Genomic DNA, 18524 nt, shown 5'->3' with positions numbered 1-18524 from the left:
CCCCCCCCCCCACAAAGCAGCTCCACACAGTTGTCTTTTAACCTCCATATGCATACAGTGACCTACCTGTCCATCCATACACACTACACACACACGCAATAATAATAATAACAATAATAAAATAATGAATAAATGAAATGAATACCTGTTGGGCTACCATTTTCTTTTCTAAATGATTTTAGCTATCTTTATGATCTTTGTTTTATGGTATAACCTTCAGAAAGCACCCATAATTTTCTATTTTTTCCCTTAGTTCCCTATTTTTAAATATATTTATTCTATTTACATAGAATAAATTTTAATGTTACTATAGACATAAATGAAATATTTCTAATAAAATATTTATATATAGCGTATATATAGTATACTAAATCCTATTTTAAATATTGGATAATTTCCTGTTTGTCATAATAAAATAGAGATAAATCAATGTATAACTGATTAAAATTTATACTTAAGTAAAAAATTCCATCATTAGTCTGTTTAAGTTCTCTTTAAGTGATTGCTAAGTCATAGGTTAAGATGCTCTTCTATGTCCAGTATTACAGTGTGATATAAGGTCCCCAGTATTAGGTAATGTCTTTAAGCCTCCCAGTTTTCCTACCTATGAAAAGGTAACAGGGTGCTTTTAAAATTTGTTTGGTTGGTTTTTAAAGATAAGGTTTCTCTGTGTAGCCCTGGCTGTCCTGGAACTTGCTCTATAGACCAGGCTGGCCTCGAACTCAGAGATACACCTGCCTCTGGCTCCTATGTGCTGGGATTGAAGGCTTCTGTGCATGCAGGCATCCTTGCTCCTGCCTCCAATGCTGCCACCACCACCATTATTTTTAATGAATTTTTGTATTTTATGTACATTGGTGTTTTGCCTTCATGTATGTCTGTGTGAGGGTGCCAGATCCCCTGGAACTGGAGTTACAAACAGTTGTGAGCTGCCATGTGGGTGCTGGGAATTGAATCCAGGTGCTCTGGAAGAGCAGCCAGTGCTCTTAACAGATGAGCCATCTCTCCAGTCCTGCAGAGGGGCTTTTATGATAAGTAAGATGATGAGTATGAAGAGTCCACACACAGATTAGGTTTCTGTACTTCTCAAGTAATTACCTCAAGTACAAACACTTTCCTCTTTTATCTATTTTTTTCTACCTAACAGCTACAGTAGCCTCTAATTCATGGTAGCAGAATCATCCTTTCTGTGATCTAATTATATTTATTTTAACTTTTAAAATCATAGCCTCTCAATGCTTCAGACTTAAGTTTCAGTTAAGAAAACAAAAAAAAAATTTCACTTTTTCTGGCTTTCCTTCTTAAACATTTGATGTTCTTTTTATTATAGTTTTCAGAATAAATATTCTGAATTTTAAAAAATAATGGCCTTAAGCTGGGTGTGGTGGTGCACACCTTTAATGCCAGTACTTGGGAGTCAGAGGCAGGCCTGTCTCTGAGTTCGAGGCTAGCATGGTCTACATAACAAGTTCCAGGATAGCCAGGGTTACACAGAGAAACCCTGTCTGGAAAAACAAAACAAACAAAATAAATCATGGCCTCCACTTGGATATCTGGAAAGCATGGTTTTATTAGTCCTAGAGCATTTGGGGCAAGTGAAGAACTAATATTTTGTAAGCAATAGACCAGTCGTCTCAGAGGCTTTCTTTTGAGTTTTCAATAAATCCTTCTGTGTGACAGCTCTAGGGAGAAGACAATGAAAAACTGTGTGACAGATGAGGGCCCCTCATCACATGGCAGTCCTGAGGTTGACGCCAGGATGGAAACAGGTCAGCATTGCCTCTGTATTCGTAAAATAACCAGGACATCTGTTGCCTTTGCTGTCATAGCCAGTCTTGGGTGGATGAAGATAAAGTAATTATGAAAACGCAGAGTTAAAGCAAGTCCAATATTTTTTTGCTTCTTTAAAAAAAAAAATCTCTCTTTCCAACTGCCAGAAGGACCTTGTGTTATACAAGTACAACCCCGAACCTTTCAAAGTACAAGCTGTATATATATTCAGAGAATTCAGTTTCATTTACATCACCTTAAATTATTTGTGCTCCCTAAAATGACACCTCCCATCCCCCAGGCTCCTGGGCATTGATTGCTACGATAATTGAGATAATTGATTTCCTTAGAGACTGGTGACTCATCTGCATCCATTGCTGCGAACACCCTGAGCCTCCTAGGCTTCTCTACCAAACACCTTCCCAGCTATAGCGTCTCTTGTGTTTGCAGTGTGTAACTTAACTGCCTCTCCTTGCATATGCTGCACTAGACTCCGTGAGCATAGCATTATTACATTAGCACAGACAGAAGTTCATTCCGTGACTTAACATTACAATGAGTTAATGTATACAATTTCTATTGAGAATAAACTGCCTTAGTAGACAGCCCATTCTTCAAGGGCATTAGAAACACCACAATTGGTTTTCCAGTACAATTAAAGTGGTTATACCACATCAATGACCATGCCTCAGACTCAGAGAAAGCTTTCTATTGTATCGGATGCACCCCTGTGAATTAGCCAGCCATTCTTAATCAGATGACCTTCACTTAAGAGAACTTTATTTTGCCTTAAGGCTTATTCCCCTTGAAAGACCTATTCAATTTTACACAAAGTCTACAAAGCAGTACACTGTTCAAAGTCCCAGAAAGAACTCTATTAACAAGAGATTAATTGTGTACTTTAGATAGTAAATGTTTTCAGTTGCTAATATATAAGGCTTAATTTTCCTGACTTTTAAATCTATTATGTGGACATTTATTAAGTCACTTTCACAGAGTTTCTTGATAAACCATAATAAGGTAATATTTTCCTTTTCCTTTTTTCCTTCGATGTCTTGGTGCATATAAAAGAGGAGTATGGGTTGTTTGTTTTGAATTTAAAAGCATTTTTTATATTTCAAATAGATGCAGTTTTGAAATTATTTTGGTAAATGCTGAAGTGCATGGAGAACAACATTCTGGTTACTCAGAATCCCCCCACAAAAAAAGAATCACGATTACTACTTTGGCTTTATAGCCTAGTTTTTTTTTTTCTAGGTACACGCATGTATATATCTATTTCCAGATGGGAAAAGTACTTTGAAGCATAACTTGACTGGCCCTTGTATAAGCTGAATTGGAATTGGTCTTCATTAATGTAATATAGCATTAGTGTATGTAAGACTTCACCCCATGAGCTAAAATGTCTTACCTTTACAGTTTCTATTGAGAAAAGGCAGCTGCACTAGATGACCCATTTCCAAAGGTTCTTTGAGGCACCGTCTGCTCCCTATTTTTTTACTGTAAAATTTATTTTGCTGCTTTGAGACGTTAAAGAGCTTTGCTTCCCACTGCAAATAGTGTTTGTGCTAGATCCTTGGGGAGGATGGCCAGTAAGCACCGTTGGTAATACAGTATGATTGATGAGGTTATGCTATGTTAACAGCCATGCCTTGGGCTTTCCTACAGTACAGCTTGTACCAGCTCAGTTGTTCAAAGCAGTGCTTTTGAATAAGCAGGCAACTTCCACTGCTTTGGATTCTTGTCCTGTTCTCTTAAGTACTTAATCTTTGACACTCTTCTCACACCCTCAAAATAAGCAACTTAGGCTGTATCTTTAGTCTCCTGTTCTCTTTTTTCTTCTTGCTGATCTAAACCATTTTAACATTTTTTATTTATGAAGTACATAGATTTATTATTTGTTTTCTATTCTTTCATTTATTAAAAATACTAGTCTAGCTTGGCATCCGTACCAGTCCCTTGTCTCTTCTGCATCTCTGCTGACTAATCTCAGCTTAACTTTCCAGCCCCTCGAGCTAAATGTCCCCCCAGAGCAAACAAAGCCCAAACAGCTCTTTGTATTTCATGGAAATCATCCCAACTCTGCTATTATCCTGGCTCAGAATCACATGGGTGTTGTCCTGGTTTTCTTCCTATTGCTATGATAAACACACAACCAAAAGCAAATTGGAGAGGAAAGGCTGTATTTGCCTTACAGGTCCCAATCTCAGTCCATCATTGAGGAAAGCCGCCAAGGCAGGAACTCAGTCAAGCAGGGCAGAAACCTGTAAGCAGATCCTGAAGCAAAGACCGTGGGACCACTGCTCACTCGCTTGCTCCCATGGCTTGCTCGGCATGGTTTTTATTCAACCTAGGACCATCTTCCCAGAGGTAACAGTGTCACAATGAGTTGGGTCCCCTCACATCAATCACTAATAAAGAAAATGGCCCCATTTTCAGATTTTCAAGCCAGTCTGACGGGGGCATTTTCTTGGTTGACATTCCCTCTTTCCAGATGACTTTAGTTTGTGTGGAGTTGACACAATGAAGCAACACCGGGTTTGACACTGCTGCTCCTCTGAGTTCATACCCTCCAGTGGGACTCTGAACGCTCCTTTCCATTCCTTAATAGCCCCTGCTTAACAGCTCTGTTTAATAGTTACTGAGTTCAAATGCTGGCCCAAGGACTGTCTGTGATCTCATCTAATCCACACAACCTTGAAGTCGTTTGACAGGTGAAGAAATTGAAACCCAGAGAGGTGACATAACCTGCCTTACTTACACAGTAAGTGCGAAGTACAGATGCCAAGTGTGACCTATATCTCATCAAAGTTCTTTCTGAGCTTTCTTTTACATTCATTTTGTACTTTGATGCCAGATTAATTCTCTTAAAACACAACTGAGATAATTAATTATACAGCCCTGTATAAAGATTTGATGGCCCCCACCCAACTGCTACATTAATTTTAAACTCCTTGACCCAATATACAAAGTTCCCCAGAACTTGGGTCTCAACTTTTCTTCAGCCCATCCCAAAGCCATATCTCCCACTACAGTGTACAATGCTCCAGTGAAGCCAGACCTCCTCCTCCTCCCCTATGTAGGCTTTCCTGTCTGTCCTCTGCAAAGTAATGCCAGGCCTCTGAAAAGCTTTCATCAAATGCTACCTCTTCTTTATGGTGCGACTCAAAGTCTTTTCATTTAGCAAAACTTTTTAAATTAATCTACAAAAAGATGTTTTTGATTTTTTTTAAATCAAATGCCTGTTTTGTTTGTGTGTGTACATGTATGTGGGTGCATGTGCACGGGTGTATGGAGACTAGAAGTTGATGAGTCTTTCTCAATCATTCTCTACCGATTTTTTTTCATTTTGCATGTGTTGTGCATGAATGTATGTACATATTTGTTGTATGTATGTGGGTGCACACGTTAGGGCAGGAGCATAAAAACAAGTCAAAGATTGATGTCAGGTGTCCTCTTTGGTCACTTTCTACTTTGCATATTAATTAGGTAGGGTCTCTGATTGTGCCCCAGTAGGATCACAGCAAGCTGCTGTGCCCAACACTTGTGTATGTGCTAGGGATCCAAACTCTGGTCCTTATGCCTGGATAGCATGTGCTTCAACCACTGCGCCTTCTCATCAGCCCTTTTCATATTTCTTCCTTTCTTTCTTCCTTCCTTCCTTCCTTTCTTTCTTATTAATTTTTTAATAGTCAGGGTGTTTTTGTTGAATCTAGAGCTCACCAATTCAGCTAAGCTGGCTTGTTTCACTATGTGTTCCTGGCTGGACTGGAACTCTCTAGATAGACCACATTAGTTTTGAATTCATAGAGATCTACCTGCCTTGGCATCTTGTATACTGGGATTAAAAGCCCAGTACTTGGGCAACAGAGGCAGGGTATCTTTATGAGTTCTAGGCTAACCTAGCCTACAGAGTGAGTTCCAGGATGTGTAACCAGAGCTACATAGTGAGATCCTGTTGAAGAAGGAGGAGGAGGGGGAGGGAGGGGGAGGAGGAGGGGGAGAGCATATACCACATGCCTGGTTCTTCTGTGACATTTTGTGGGTTGTTAGCTCCTTTTATCTTAGTACTGAATACGTGGTCCATTGATTTATAATTTACTTAGTAAATTCAACTTCTGAAGAATATCTTGATTGCATCTAAATTTTGAAGTTATAATGAAAAACTGCTATAAATATCCTTGTACAGAATTTGTTTTGGGATAGGGTCTTTCCTTGTGCTTTTTGTGTTCATTCGTTTGTTTGTTTGTTTGTTTGTTTGGGAAACGGGGTTTTTCTGTGTAGCCCTGAACTCAGAGATCTGCCTGCCTCTGCCATCTGAGTGCTGAGATTAGAGTTGTATGCTAACACGCTCAGCCCTTCTGGTACAGATTTTTATATAAAGATATCTTCAGTTACTTGAGTAATTACCAAGTAAACCATTGGGATCATAGAAGAGCAGCGACATTGTCTGGAAGCCTGGAAGGGCCCTAAAGAGTGAGCAGCACACTTTGACTAGCATGAACAGCATTCATGAAAATGTGGTTGGGTCAAATCTGATCAGATACCTTATTAAAGAATGCATGCCATGTGAGTGGCATATGCCATAAATCCCAGAATGCAAGAGGCAGAAATGGATCTCAGTAAGTTTGAGGCCAAACTGTTCTATATAATGATTTCTAGACCAGCCAGAATGAGACCCTGTCTTAAAAGACCGAGAATTTTATCCTGTGGTTATGTATTTATAGAACACATGGATTTGGAATTGAATGGATTGCTGCTCGTTCTTTTAGCCAATTCTTTTTGCTTTTAAATAAAACCACAATCAAGATATGCTGACTTAATGAATATATCATATTTTAAAAAGATCAAAGTAAAATTGGTCACAAAAATCCACCTCATGGACAGGAGAGATGCTTCAGTAAATAAAGTGTCTTCTAGGCCAGGTCTATGGACCCGCTTAGGACCCCAGAACTCACATGAAAAGCCAAGTATAATGGTACATGTTCATAATCCTGGAGTTGGGGAAGTGAATCCAGGAGAGACCCTGCCTCAAAAACATCAAATTCCAGCCATACACATACTCTTGCAACAGCATGGCGGTCAGGGGACCACTTGAAGGTGTTGGTTCTCTCCTTCAACCATGTGGGTCCCAGGAATTAACTCAGGCAGCCAGGCTTGGCAGCAGGTGCCTGACCCTCTCTCTTAGCCATCTCACAGGCTTCAAGGCCCTCTTTATAACTCATGAAAACCCATCCCATTTCAACTTGTTGGTTCTCGACATCTTAATTTGACCATGATGGTGTTTTACATGGACAAACGCCAGCAGCAAATACCAGAGACATCTCAAAATACCGGCTTAAACAAGACAGAAGTTCATTTCTCTTTCCTATAGAAGAACCCTTCAAGGCTGTTGTGGATCAGGGAATTTTAATAGTGGAATAAATGCAGGAGTAACTACTGATCTCTGCTACAGTCCAAAGAAGGGCAATTTAGCTCTGTGTGTCTACTGGCAGAACTTGTGTTATCAAGGAAATGGCACGATAGTGTCAACTCTTCCTGTACTCCCAATCCAGAGTGATTTATCACAGCTAATTAGGTCATAGGTCAGGCCGAGTCAAGAACACCACTGTCACAGAGACAGCGATGGGAGATAGAAGCAGCAGTTCTCAGATGCTGACTAGGGCCCTGGGAAAGGTCTTGCTAGACGGGAGGTGCTCAAGCAGGCTTCTGTGGGCATAGGTGAGAAGAAAGAGTTGTCAAAGTAGAGAGAAAAGAAGCTGCAAACCCAGATCTGAGAAGTGAGGAGATGTGTGGGCAGGAAGTCCAGGTATGTCAGGTCACCAAATAGAAATGTGACAGATAAGGACATCCACTCGGCTTGTGACTGGCACAAAGACCAAACTGCAAAGAGCCTCTTTACTAGTAACTGCTTTCATTTTTACACTCACGGGAAAGTGGGTGGCAATTTGTTTGACGGAAGAGGCATGATTGGATGTGTCTCTAGAGAGACACCAAAGCCAGATTCAGTCGAAAGAGGACCCATCTGAACAGAGCAGCAGTCATGGGAGTTCAGATGGAATCCTCAAGGACCAAAGGAAACCTGGAGGCAAATGCTGAGGAGGTTTGCCTGTGATGTTTTGTTACAGAAGTTAAATTTAACGAGAATTTATGAAGTAAATATTCAAGAGATACTGAAATGATAAAAGTACAAGGATACTGAAGTTACAATTCATGGCAGTCTTGTGGTGGGAAAATACTCATTTTCTTTAACGATGTCATTTAATATGAATATTATTGTATGTTTTTTAAGTTGAGAATTAAATTTTTATTAGGACTTAGTAAATCAAAGAAAATGGCTCAGTTTCATTTATTTTAGGGACTAGTGGAACACAAGTAACATCTTTTTTAAAAGATTTGTTTGTTTGTTTGTTTGTTTGAGACAGGGCTTCTCTGTACAGCCCTGGCTGTCCTGGAACTCACTCTGTAGACCAGGCTGGTTGAACTTACAGAGAGCCACCTGCCTCTGCCTCCTGAGTGCTGGGATTAAAGATGTGCACCACTACTGCACAGCTGTTTATTGTAATTTTATGTGTATGACTTTAGCCTACATGTATGTATATCACACGCATGCAGTACTCACACAGGACAGAAGAGGGAGTCAGATCCCCTGATACTGACGTCACAGGTGGCTATGAGCTTTCCTATGGGTACTAGAAACTGAACTCAAGTCCTCTACAAGAACAGCAAGTGCTATTAACCCCTGAATCATTTCTCCAGGCCCCTTCAGTTATTTCTGCTTTTAATTTTTTTATTTGTAATTGAATAAGGTGTTTACTAAAGTTTTACGGTGAGAGGAAGGGGACAAAAGTTTGAGGAGACAGAACGCCCATGGAACCTCGAAGAGCTAACGGCTGAAGTGCCTCTCCACAGCTGGACAGCAAGTCCTTCCCCGTTGATCTGGACAATACACTTCTATTTCGTCCTCTTATGAATTGTAGGGTCTTTGGTCACACGTGAAGTGATTGCCGGCAGCCAAAGCAGTTAACTATTAGTTCTTTGCCTCCATACCAGCATTATAAAGTCAATGTGTTCCTGTTACCTTGATATGGGGGTGTGAAAATAGGCCAGACACCAATGTCACAACTAAACTCATTTTAGGGATTAAGCACTCAAAATATTTCCTATCTGAAGAAAGATAAAGTATAAGACTTTTAAAAAATTATCTAGCAGGGCAGTGGTGGCACACGCCTTTAATCCCAGCACTTGGGAAGCAGAAGCAGGCAGATTTCTGAGTTTGAGGCCAGCCTGGTCTACAGAGTGAGTTCCAGGACAGCCAGGGCTGCACAGAGAAACCCTGTCTCGAAAAACCAAAAACAAAACAAAACTAAGAATGCAAACCATTACCTTTTCCTAATTTTCCCTGATGTGGTATGTGTAAAATTTAGCCATAATTGTGTCAGAATAAATTACCAGAGTTATTTGTTCAAGGAGAACATAGCAGGACAGGCACAGTGGATCCACAGATAAAGAAGACACATGATGACCCTACTTGGTGGAAGAAAGGGCCAACTTCCCCTGAATTGTCCTTGATCTCTACATGCATGTCATAGCATTCATACATTCATACACACAATAAATAAGTAAAACATAACAGAAATTTAAAAAAGTAATACAGTAGCTGGGCATGATAGCATGCACTTGGAATTCTAGTAATTTAGATGCTAAGGCAGGATAACCATTAGGCTAGCCTGAGCTACACAGTGAGACCCACAAGATGATGGGGGGACTTAAAAAATCATATATCTGACAAGGGTCTAGTCAGTATCCATTTTATACAGAGAGCTCTTACAACTCAGTAACAAAAAATGACCAACTTGGCACTCAGAAGATGGCCCAGTGGGTAGCAGCAACTGCTGCAAACACAAGCCTAACAACCTGAGTTCAGTCTCCAGAACCCATGGCAAAAGCAAGCTGTGGAGACACACATCTGCAGCTCCGGCAGGAGAGCTAGAGACATGGCAATCCTCTGGAAGTTTGAGGGTTGTGTGTATACAGCAGCACAGCAGGGTAAAGGAGAGGCCCTGCCTCTCAGCACGAGGAAGGTGAAAACCAACGCCTTAAAGCTGCCCATTGGCCACCACATGCTCATCTGGGCACCCACACACCCACACAAACAACACAATATTCCTTAAAAGATGAGCAACTTGAAAACGTATGGGCAACGGATTTAAGTAGATGCTTCTCCAAAAAGTCATATGCAGCTGACCAACAAGCTCATGAAATATTCAACATCGCTAAGCATCAGGGAAGTGCAAACTTATAACCACATCATACGTGTTAGGATTACAAGACTCGAAAGGACAGATAACGAGGGAAAGCAAGGATGTGGGGATTTTTGATCCCTCATAAAATGTTAATAGGAGAGTAAAATTGTACATCTTTGGAAAGTAGTTTAGCAATTGTCTAAGAAGTTAAACATAGAGATACTAGAAATTCCACTCTAATCTGTTTCCTAAGAAAAATATAAACACAGCAAAGTATGGTATATCCATATAAAGAGTAGTATTCAGGGCTGGAGAGCAGTTAAGAGCACTGGCTGCTTTTCCAGAGGACCCAAGTTCAATTCCCAGCACCCACATGGCAGATCATAATTGTCCAAAAACTCCAGTTCAAAGGGATCCAGCACCCTCACACAGACATACAAGCAGGAAAACCACCAATGCAAATAAAATAAATTGTTAAAAACAAAAAAATCTAAAAGCAAACAAAACAAAAAGAATAGCATTCAGCCATGGAAAGAATGGTGTACAGACTGTATCTTGAAACCATCCTACTAAATGAAGGCCATCGTCAGAAGGCCATATTCGTGTGAATCCATTTATATGAAATACCTAGAACAGACAAGCTTATATAGACGGAAAATGTATTGAGGATTTTGAGGGGATAGCAGGAGAGAGAATTGCACACGACAAGATGGGATTTCTTTTTAGAGTAATGAAATGTTCTGTAGTGAGATCACGGTGGTAGTCACTCAACTTTGTGAACCAACTAAGTCACCGAGTTACATTCTGTAAGTGGACAAAAACAGCACTCCAGTAATTCCATCTCAATTAAAATAAAACTCTCCTCTCACCCCAAGAAGAGGGAGCCTGTAGACTTCGATGGCTGACAGAGATTTCCAGGGTGAGAATCCAAGAAGCTTGTTTTGAGAGGTCGGTTGAGGTCAGGGATACCATTGCTTAGACGGAGAGATGCCAGCAGGGGGCGTCTTAGAAGAGAAGATAGTAAATTTGACTTAGAAAATACTGCCTGTGTAGGTTAGTGCTTTTATGGGGAACTCTGTTCAGGAAATTCAGAGCTGGACATAAAGAAGAGACCGGAGCCCAGCAGTGGTGGTGCATGCCTTTAGTCCCAGCTCTTGGGTGGCAGAGGAAGGCAGATCCCTGAGTTCAAGGCCAGGACTACACAGAGAGACCCTGTCCTGAGGAGAGGGGTAGGGAAGAGGAGAGAAAAGGAGAAAAAGAGGGAGGGAAGGAGGGAGGGAGGGAGGGAAGGAGGGAGGGAGGGAGGGAGGGACGGAGGGAGGGAGGGAGGGAGGGAGGGAGGGAGGGAGATAAGAATAAAGTATCATGGTGTACTCCTCCAATCCCAAAACCTGGGAGATAGAAACAAGAAGATCAGAAGTTCAAGGTCAGCTACAGCTACTTAATGAGTTGGAGGCCAGCCTGGGCTACGTGACATCCTACCTTTAAAAGAAGAGAGGCCAATAGAGAGTGACAGAGACTAGAGTTAAGCTATTATAATTTTGGATCATTTAGACTCCAGTTATCCTTAACCCCTGGGGGTATGCTCGCACTTGGCAAAGAGCTCAGACTACGGAGGATTTGCTTAAAACAAAAGTTAGGTTGAAGGACGGAAAAAGAACCCGAGAATCTGGAGACCAGTGTTTTAAGTGTTGAAGCAGAATAAGGCATTTTGTGCAGGGTGAGGCAGGAGAAGCCTGAACCCAAGTCAGTTTACTTTTCCCCAGTGCTCAGGCTGCTACTACCAGTCTCTGCTTAGCCTTGCTTTGTACACGACGCCACAGTGAATGCTACCAGAAAAACAAAGTATGAGAGTTTCCTGTTATTTTTAGAAAGGTGGTTTTACCAAATTCAGGGAAAGAAGCGTTATCTTGTATTTACAGACATTTCAAAGCCAGAAGGCAACTCAGAAATAGGACGCATCTCAGAGCCTCAGATGGACTTAAGCGCTGCTGCCATTCTGTGTTTGCATTAGCACTGGCTCTCGGTAGTTTTCTGCTGCCAGAAAGCTTTCAGAAGAACACATGGCTTGAAAAAGGCCAAGATTTTGTAAGATTCTTGCACAATCCTGCTAAAAAGATTTTCCCTAAACCAATGCAAAGTACTTATTTTCAAAAGTTCCTTCAGAAGGTGGAGGCTACCCTCGAACTTATAAAGAACGTGCTTGAGATCTTCTTGCTCCAGCCTTTCCCTTGCTGGGATCACAGCTGTGTGCCACCTAGTTCAAATCGGAACTTTCCAGAGTGCCCATCATTAGAAGTTTTATATTTTCTTTTTCACTTTTAAGTTATTTCTCTAATCATATGTAAGAAATACTGGGAGACCTAAGAATCCAGTATTCTTTATGAAATAGGTTCTGATCAGATATTATTCTCTTTTTACCAATGAGGAAATCAAGGCAGAAAGAGCCAGTCTTGAAAGAACAAATCAGGGTGGTCTGATTAGAGCCCTGGACATGTGTATAAAGCCAGAGTCTGTTCTCAGCATCCCCTGTGGGAGGAGATTGTTGAATTGATGTGAGACGTCATCGTTTACTCAAGGGGAAGTGTGCAAAATACTATTAGACTTTTGAATGTCTACAGAACACGTCAAAAACTTACGAGACCATTTCATACCCATGATCTTGTGATTGCCTCCCTTCGATGCTGAAAGACAGGTCAGATACGTTTCATCATCATTGTTGAACTAACAAAGCAAGGGAATCCAGAGAGCTGAAGCAATCTGCCCAAGTTCATGTGGTTTCTAAGCAGTGACACCATGAATTAACTCCCGGTCCCCCTCAGTAGCTTTCTATAAGACATGCTACCTTTGAACTATGTTGGGATTTCACTGTATTCTTTTCCTTTTAATATAGACTCAAACAAAGGACTTTTTATTCCCTTTCCCAACCGGGAAATAAAGGATTCCCTAACCAGCATTTGTACAAGCCAGGGAGGTGGCACACCAGCTCAGAAATTAGATGCTTTTCCGCTGGGGACACAGGTAATACATTCACTCTCCTGCTGAATGACTGATATGAATAATGTAGTGTTGTCTTTATTTACACAAGCAGCCTTACTTAGCACGCTGTATGCTAGGGGTTGTCCTCAAGCAGGGATGCATCCCTGTTTAACAGTTCGGAGCCAGTTATAAAATTCCTTGTCTTTACCAAACGCCTCCATCTCCTGTTCTCTGACATCTCTCATTTTCCCCCTCTATCTTTTTAAATACAAAGTCTTACATATCAAGGTTGTTTTCCCCAAAGCTGCCTCTTCTGTGTAACAGACAGAGAGAAAGGGTAATGTGGCAAGGAGTGACAGGCTATGAGAAGTTAGAGATAATGCAAGATTCAGGAAAAATTAAAAATAACAATTTTTCAGCAGGACAGTGGTGGCACACTCGGGAGGCAAAGGCAGGCGGATTTCTGAGTTCGAGGCCAGCCTGGTCTACAGAGTGAGTTCCAGGTCAGCCAGGGCTACACAGAGAAACCCTGTCTCAAAAAACCAAAAAAAAGAAAAGAAAGAAAAAAGAAAAAAAAGAAAAGAAAAAACAAACAAGACCCCAAGTTTTCAGAGGGAAAAAAATGGTGGCAGAAGCCATGTAATCACTTTATTATTGTGTGTGAGCAGATATGGCTTAAGAACTTACAGCTTCTCCCTTTGTTTTTGGTTTTGTTTTGTTTTTAAGTTTTTTGTTTTGTTTTGTGGATAATTTTGGAAGCAACAGAACTGTAGAAAACTGTCAGAGAGAGGGTTAATGGAGATATGAACGCTCAGTGCAGCTTTAGGGAAGAGATAGGAGTTTTTAGTATGTGTGTGTTTTAAAGCCCTCTAGTTCTAAAGAGGGTCAGCGTTTGTTTCTTTGTTTTTAGAGGTCCTACTTGGGTGCTAGGAAACTATCTCAGTTACCGTTTCTTTCTTTCTTTCTTCTTCTTCTTTTTTTTAATCTTGCTATTTATTTAAGAAAACAAAGACAATGTCTATTCTAATTTACAGTTAAGTAGTACTTCACAGTTAAAAAAACAAAAATACCCTCTCTAGAATTAATTCCTTAAGGAAGAAAAGAATTGAATGACTTACTATAATTCTTCAGTGTAGCATAGAGCAGTGCAAATTCTTTTTTTTTTTCCTACCTAAATTGTATATGTGGGTGCCAGTATATACTGGACTAGAACCCAAGGCTTTGGGCATGCTAGGCTAGCACAGTACTACACAGGTCTAGCCCTAGCCAAGGTAGCAAATATTTTAAAAGTTTTTAAAAGTATGTATTAGATTGCTTTCTTTTTGCTTCAACTCTTGCCTAGTTATGCCTCAGATTAATTTACTGCTTCTTAAAACTCCAGCATTTGCTTGGCACAGTGGGGCACACACCTGTAATCCCAGCACGGAGGAGGCAGAAGCAGGATTGTAGGCTATTCTGATTATACAGGGAGCTCCAGGCCAGCCAGGGCTACACTACACTCTCTGTCTCCGGGGAGGTGGGAGGGGAAGAGGACCAAACAAAAATTCTTGTTAGCTCTTGTAGCTAGTACGCAGATTTATCAGAAAAATGAAATAAATAGGAAAGGTGAATTTTGAAAACAATGATCTGGGTGGAGAGATGGCTCAGTAGGTAAAGCGTTTGCAGCACAGGCGTGAGGAGCTGCGTTTGGATTCCCATGTGAAAGCCGTGCACAGTTGAAGTGGGACAGGTGGATCCCAGGGGCTCACTGGCCAGCCAGACTAATCAAATAGTTTAATGAGAGGCCGTGTCTCAAAAATTAAGGTGGCAGAGTAAGTAATAAACGAAGACACCCCAACATCAACCTTTGATCGCTAACTCATATGTGCACCCCCCCCACGCAAAAAATGAAAAAAACGTGGCCTTAACTCATTTATGCAGACAAAATACAGCATTCCAGTGTTTGTGTTTCCAAGGAGTCTCCTTCGCGGCTCTAAAGCAATTCTGGAACCTCCTTTTGTTGTAAATGGGCTCTGTTTTTAAATGGGCTCAACCTTGGACCCCTGCTGGAAAGTCTGTTTCCCGGCCTCCAGGGATGCGTGTCCTTGGTAACCGGAAAATATGCTGAACTCCCAGTCCAGATGCCTTTCTTCCTACATTTTCAAACTTTTTTTTTTTTTAAGATGCAGGAAGCAACAAGAAGGGAGACAAGTGACCTCCACCAGGAAGATGGTAAATATTTTGCTCACTGGGTGTTCAGAGAGATCTGGATGGGATAAGGTTTACAAGATGACACCGAAGCTCTGCATCTTCTGGTCAGCTGACCCTCCTGTTTTCCCCAGGGACTGGCTCAGAAGCTTACTGATCTGTGAGGCTTTTCTGCTTGAAGAATGAATGAATGTTTCCTTCCCTACTGTGTTTTTTTTTCTTTTCCTGCGTTCCTTCAGATTTGTTATTTCTCTATTTTTTTCTCACTTTCTCTCTACCAGATTTTATGATACCTTGTGTACTTTCAGTATAAATGACAGTATGTCTTTAACTTACACGATCTAAAAATTGTCAATATCTTAATCTTTCCTCTTTTACGTTTTCTTTTAGGTAATTTAAAGATCATAAAGGACTTTTCTCTGTCTAACTCTCTGCCCTACAAAGAATATTACTCCTACAGACTTTTTTTCTGCTTTCATGACTTGAGCCTAAGACTTCCTAGGTGCCCCACCAGTCCTCCAGCACTGGGCTACAGCCCCAGTGAGCTCCTGATGAACTTCCAGTCTTCACACTTCTAAACCCCACACGATTTTTAAAGCACAATTTCTGTTTTAATTTATTTTTGATTTCTTTCTTTATCCCAGGCATCTGATCCCTTCTGAGATAATTTCCTCCAGCTTATAATACGTCTCTTGGTGCGGGCCTGCTGGTGATGAACTCTCTCTCTCTGTCTTGTTGGTTGGTTTAATGCTTGCATTTCACCATTATTATTCTTGAAGGGGATTTGGGGTGAGGATAGGGTTTTACATTGGAGGATGCTTCTTTCAGAACGGTGCCTTATTCCGCTGTACCATTTCTTCTCGGATTGCTTTTGAGAGGATCTATTGGGGATCTATTACTTTTTGTTCCGCATGGGCACCTTTAGGGCTTTCTAATTGTCTTTGGTTTTATGCAGTTTCACTGTGATGCCCATATTTTTGTTGTTTGCCCTGTTTGGTGTCTATTATGCTCCTCAATTCATGAACTGAACTCATTAGTTCTGAAAAAAATATAACTATGGTTTGTGCACTCTTCCTATTCTTCTAGAACTCTTAATTAAACAAATATATCAGGGAGTTTGTCCTCTCTCTCTCTCTCTCTCTCTCTCTCTCTCTTCAGTGCTGGTTTCAAGACAGAATCTTACTGTGTAGCTCTGGCCATCCTGGAATTTACTATGTAGATCAGACTGTCCTCTAACTCACCTAGATCCTCCTGCCTCTGTGCTGGGAGTAGATGTGTGTTCCACTGTGCCCAGCTTCTTTATCCCTTATTCTTTTGTATTTTTTGGTTTTTCTAGACAGGATTTCCCTGTGTAGCCCTGGCTGTCCTGGAACTTACTCTGTAGACCAGGCTGGCCTCGAACTCAGAAATCCACCTGCCTCTGCCTCCCAAGTGCTGGGACTAAAGGCATGGATCACTACCATCACACAAAAAAACCCGCTTTCCATTTTATTAACATTCTCTTTAAACCAGGCGGTGGTGCCACACGCCTTTAATCCCAGCACTTGGGAGGCAGAGGCAGGCAGATTTCTAAGTTCGAGGCCAGCCTGGTCTACAGAGTGAGTTCCAGGACAGCCAGGGCTACACAGAAAAACCCTGTCTCGAAAAAACAAAAAACAAAAAACAAAAAAACAAAAACAAAAAAAACATTCTCTTTAGCTATGTCTAATCCAGTATTAAAGCTGTGGGCTAAATTCTTAATTCCAAATATTTTTCTTCTCTGTTCTATAAGTTTGATTTGGTCTGGGTCACTTTTTTCTAAGGAAAAATGTAAGCTTGTTTTATATTTCCTTAAATAGAATAAACATAAGTGTCTTATAGCTATATGGCATATATTATTTATAACATCAGACCTTTGTAGGTCTATATTTTTTCTACCAGTTTTCATTCATTTTGATACTTTGATTTTTGTTTGTTTTGGGTGTTTGTTTGCCCTTATATTTGAATAATTATATGAACAGTATTATTAGTCTTATATGTGTTTGTCTTTTCCAGAACAAATTTTCATTTGTTTCTGCCAAGTACCTAGAATACTATCAGTCTGTGGCAGCTTTAACCCCAGCACAAGTCATTGTCAGAGATGCTGTATTTCCAGCTTATCTTAACCCTTAACGCTGTATCCTACGCATATTTTCTTCTTACAGTTTGTGTGTGTGTGTGCCTGTGCGTGTGCGCACACACATACACACACACAAACACACACACACGCACGCACTATGGGATGTGATTGTCATGTCTCACACCTTGGGGAGCATGTGCTCTAGACTTTTGACCTTTTCACCCTAAAAGTAACTGGGTAAAGTGATTTCCTGTACTAATATACCTTTAAAGTTTTTGCTTGTTTGTTTCCTAATTTCGGCCTAAAATTTTCTCACTATCTTCTTAGCTCTTTGTCTGATATATACCATCCCATATCTTTACATGTTTACAACATAAAGATAGTCTAAAGTGCCTACTTTGTCATTACTTTAAAAAAATTAATTCTTTGTGCCTAAGTTATTCTTGTTGCCTAAATAAAGATACTGTTCTATGGCCTTTACTATGCTCTGTGTGTCGGCCCTGGGTAAAACAGTGCTGGTCTGCAGGCCCTTGGGAGCATCACGGTTAGAGGAGTTAATGTGACTAACTCAGAAGTATCGTACCCTAGCCCTAAGGTAGCCCTTCAAGCGTAAGGAACTCTGAATGTGTCACGAGCTCAGAGACTGCTCCTTCCTCTGATGTCCCACTTGCTAAACTGTGAGACATACTATATAGCAAAGAGAGCTCAGTGAAATGCTCTAGAATTGGGTTAGCACCTAGGCCGGGGATTTTCATACATTTTGCATTCCCTGCTGTTTAACTGGCTTAGGTATCAGTTCCCAGTGAGTGAACTAAAACCCTTGGGTGGAGTTTTAAGGGTGAATGAAGGCAAGGGCTCTATAAAATCACAGACCAACTATTGTCTATAAACTGAATACACAAAGCAACGACTCTTGTTGTGTGGAGGTCCACCCAGTTTTTATTTGAAATTACTATCTAGAAGCCATGCATAGTAACACACATCTGTAATAGCAGCACTTGGGAAACAGAGGGTTGTGAATTCCAGGCCAGAAGTATGGGACACACAGGCAGACCTTGTCTCAAAGGACAAAAAAAAAAAAAAAAGGCAAAAAACAGTACATAGCTCTAAAATTATAATTTTAAGAGACCATGCTGTCACTATGAATATCTTCCAATGCCCTCTCCTCATCCAATGCCCTCTCCTCGTCCAGTGAACAGAGATACCTGCCTGGGCCAAGATAAACTCTCATCCTGTTTTATTTT

At 40.8% G+C, this 18524-nt stretch overlaps 1 protein-coding gene across 1 annotated transcript in view; it reads left to right on the top strand.

Annotated features, from left to right (window-relative positions):
- Lrrc36 (leucine rich repeat containing 36) overlaps window positions 1-18524 on the top strand; it is a 50345-nt gene that overhangs the window by 17335 nt on the left and 14486 nt on the right. The window contains exons 5-7 of the mRNA XM_028768737.1: window positions 1681-1769; window positions 12910-13037; window positions 15158-15206. Coding sequence (XP_028624570.1) covers window positions 1681-1769; window positions 12910-13037; window positions 15158-15206 — 266 coding nt within the window. The remainder of the gene's footprint in view (window positions 1-1680; window positions 1770-12909; window positions 13038-15157; window positions 15207-18524) is intronic.

This window comes from Grammomys surdaster, unplaced genomic scaffold (genome assembly GCF_004785775.1).
Source record: "Grammomys surdaster isolate TR1022 unplaced genomic scaffold, NIH_TR_1.0 187, whole genome shotgun sequence".
Lineage (NCBI taxonomy): Eukaryota > Metazoa > Chordata > Mammalia > Rodentia > Muridae > Grammomys > Grammomys surdaster.
This window is presented reverse-complemented; position numbering and strand designations above follow the sequence as displayed.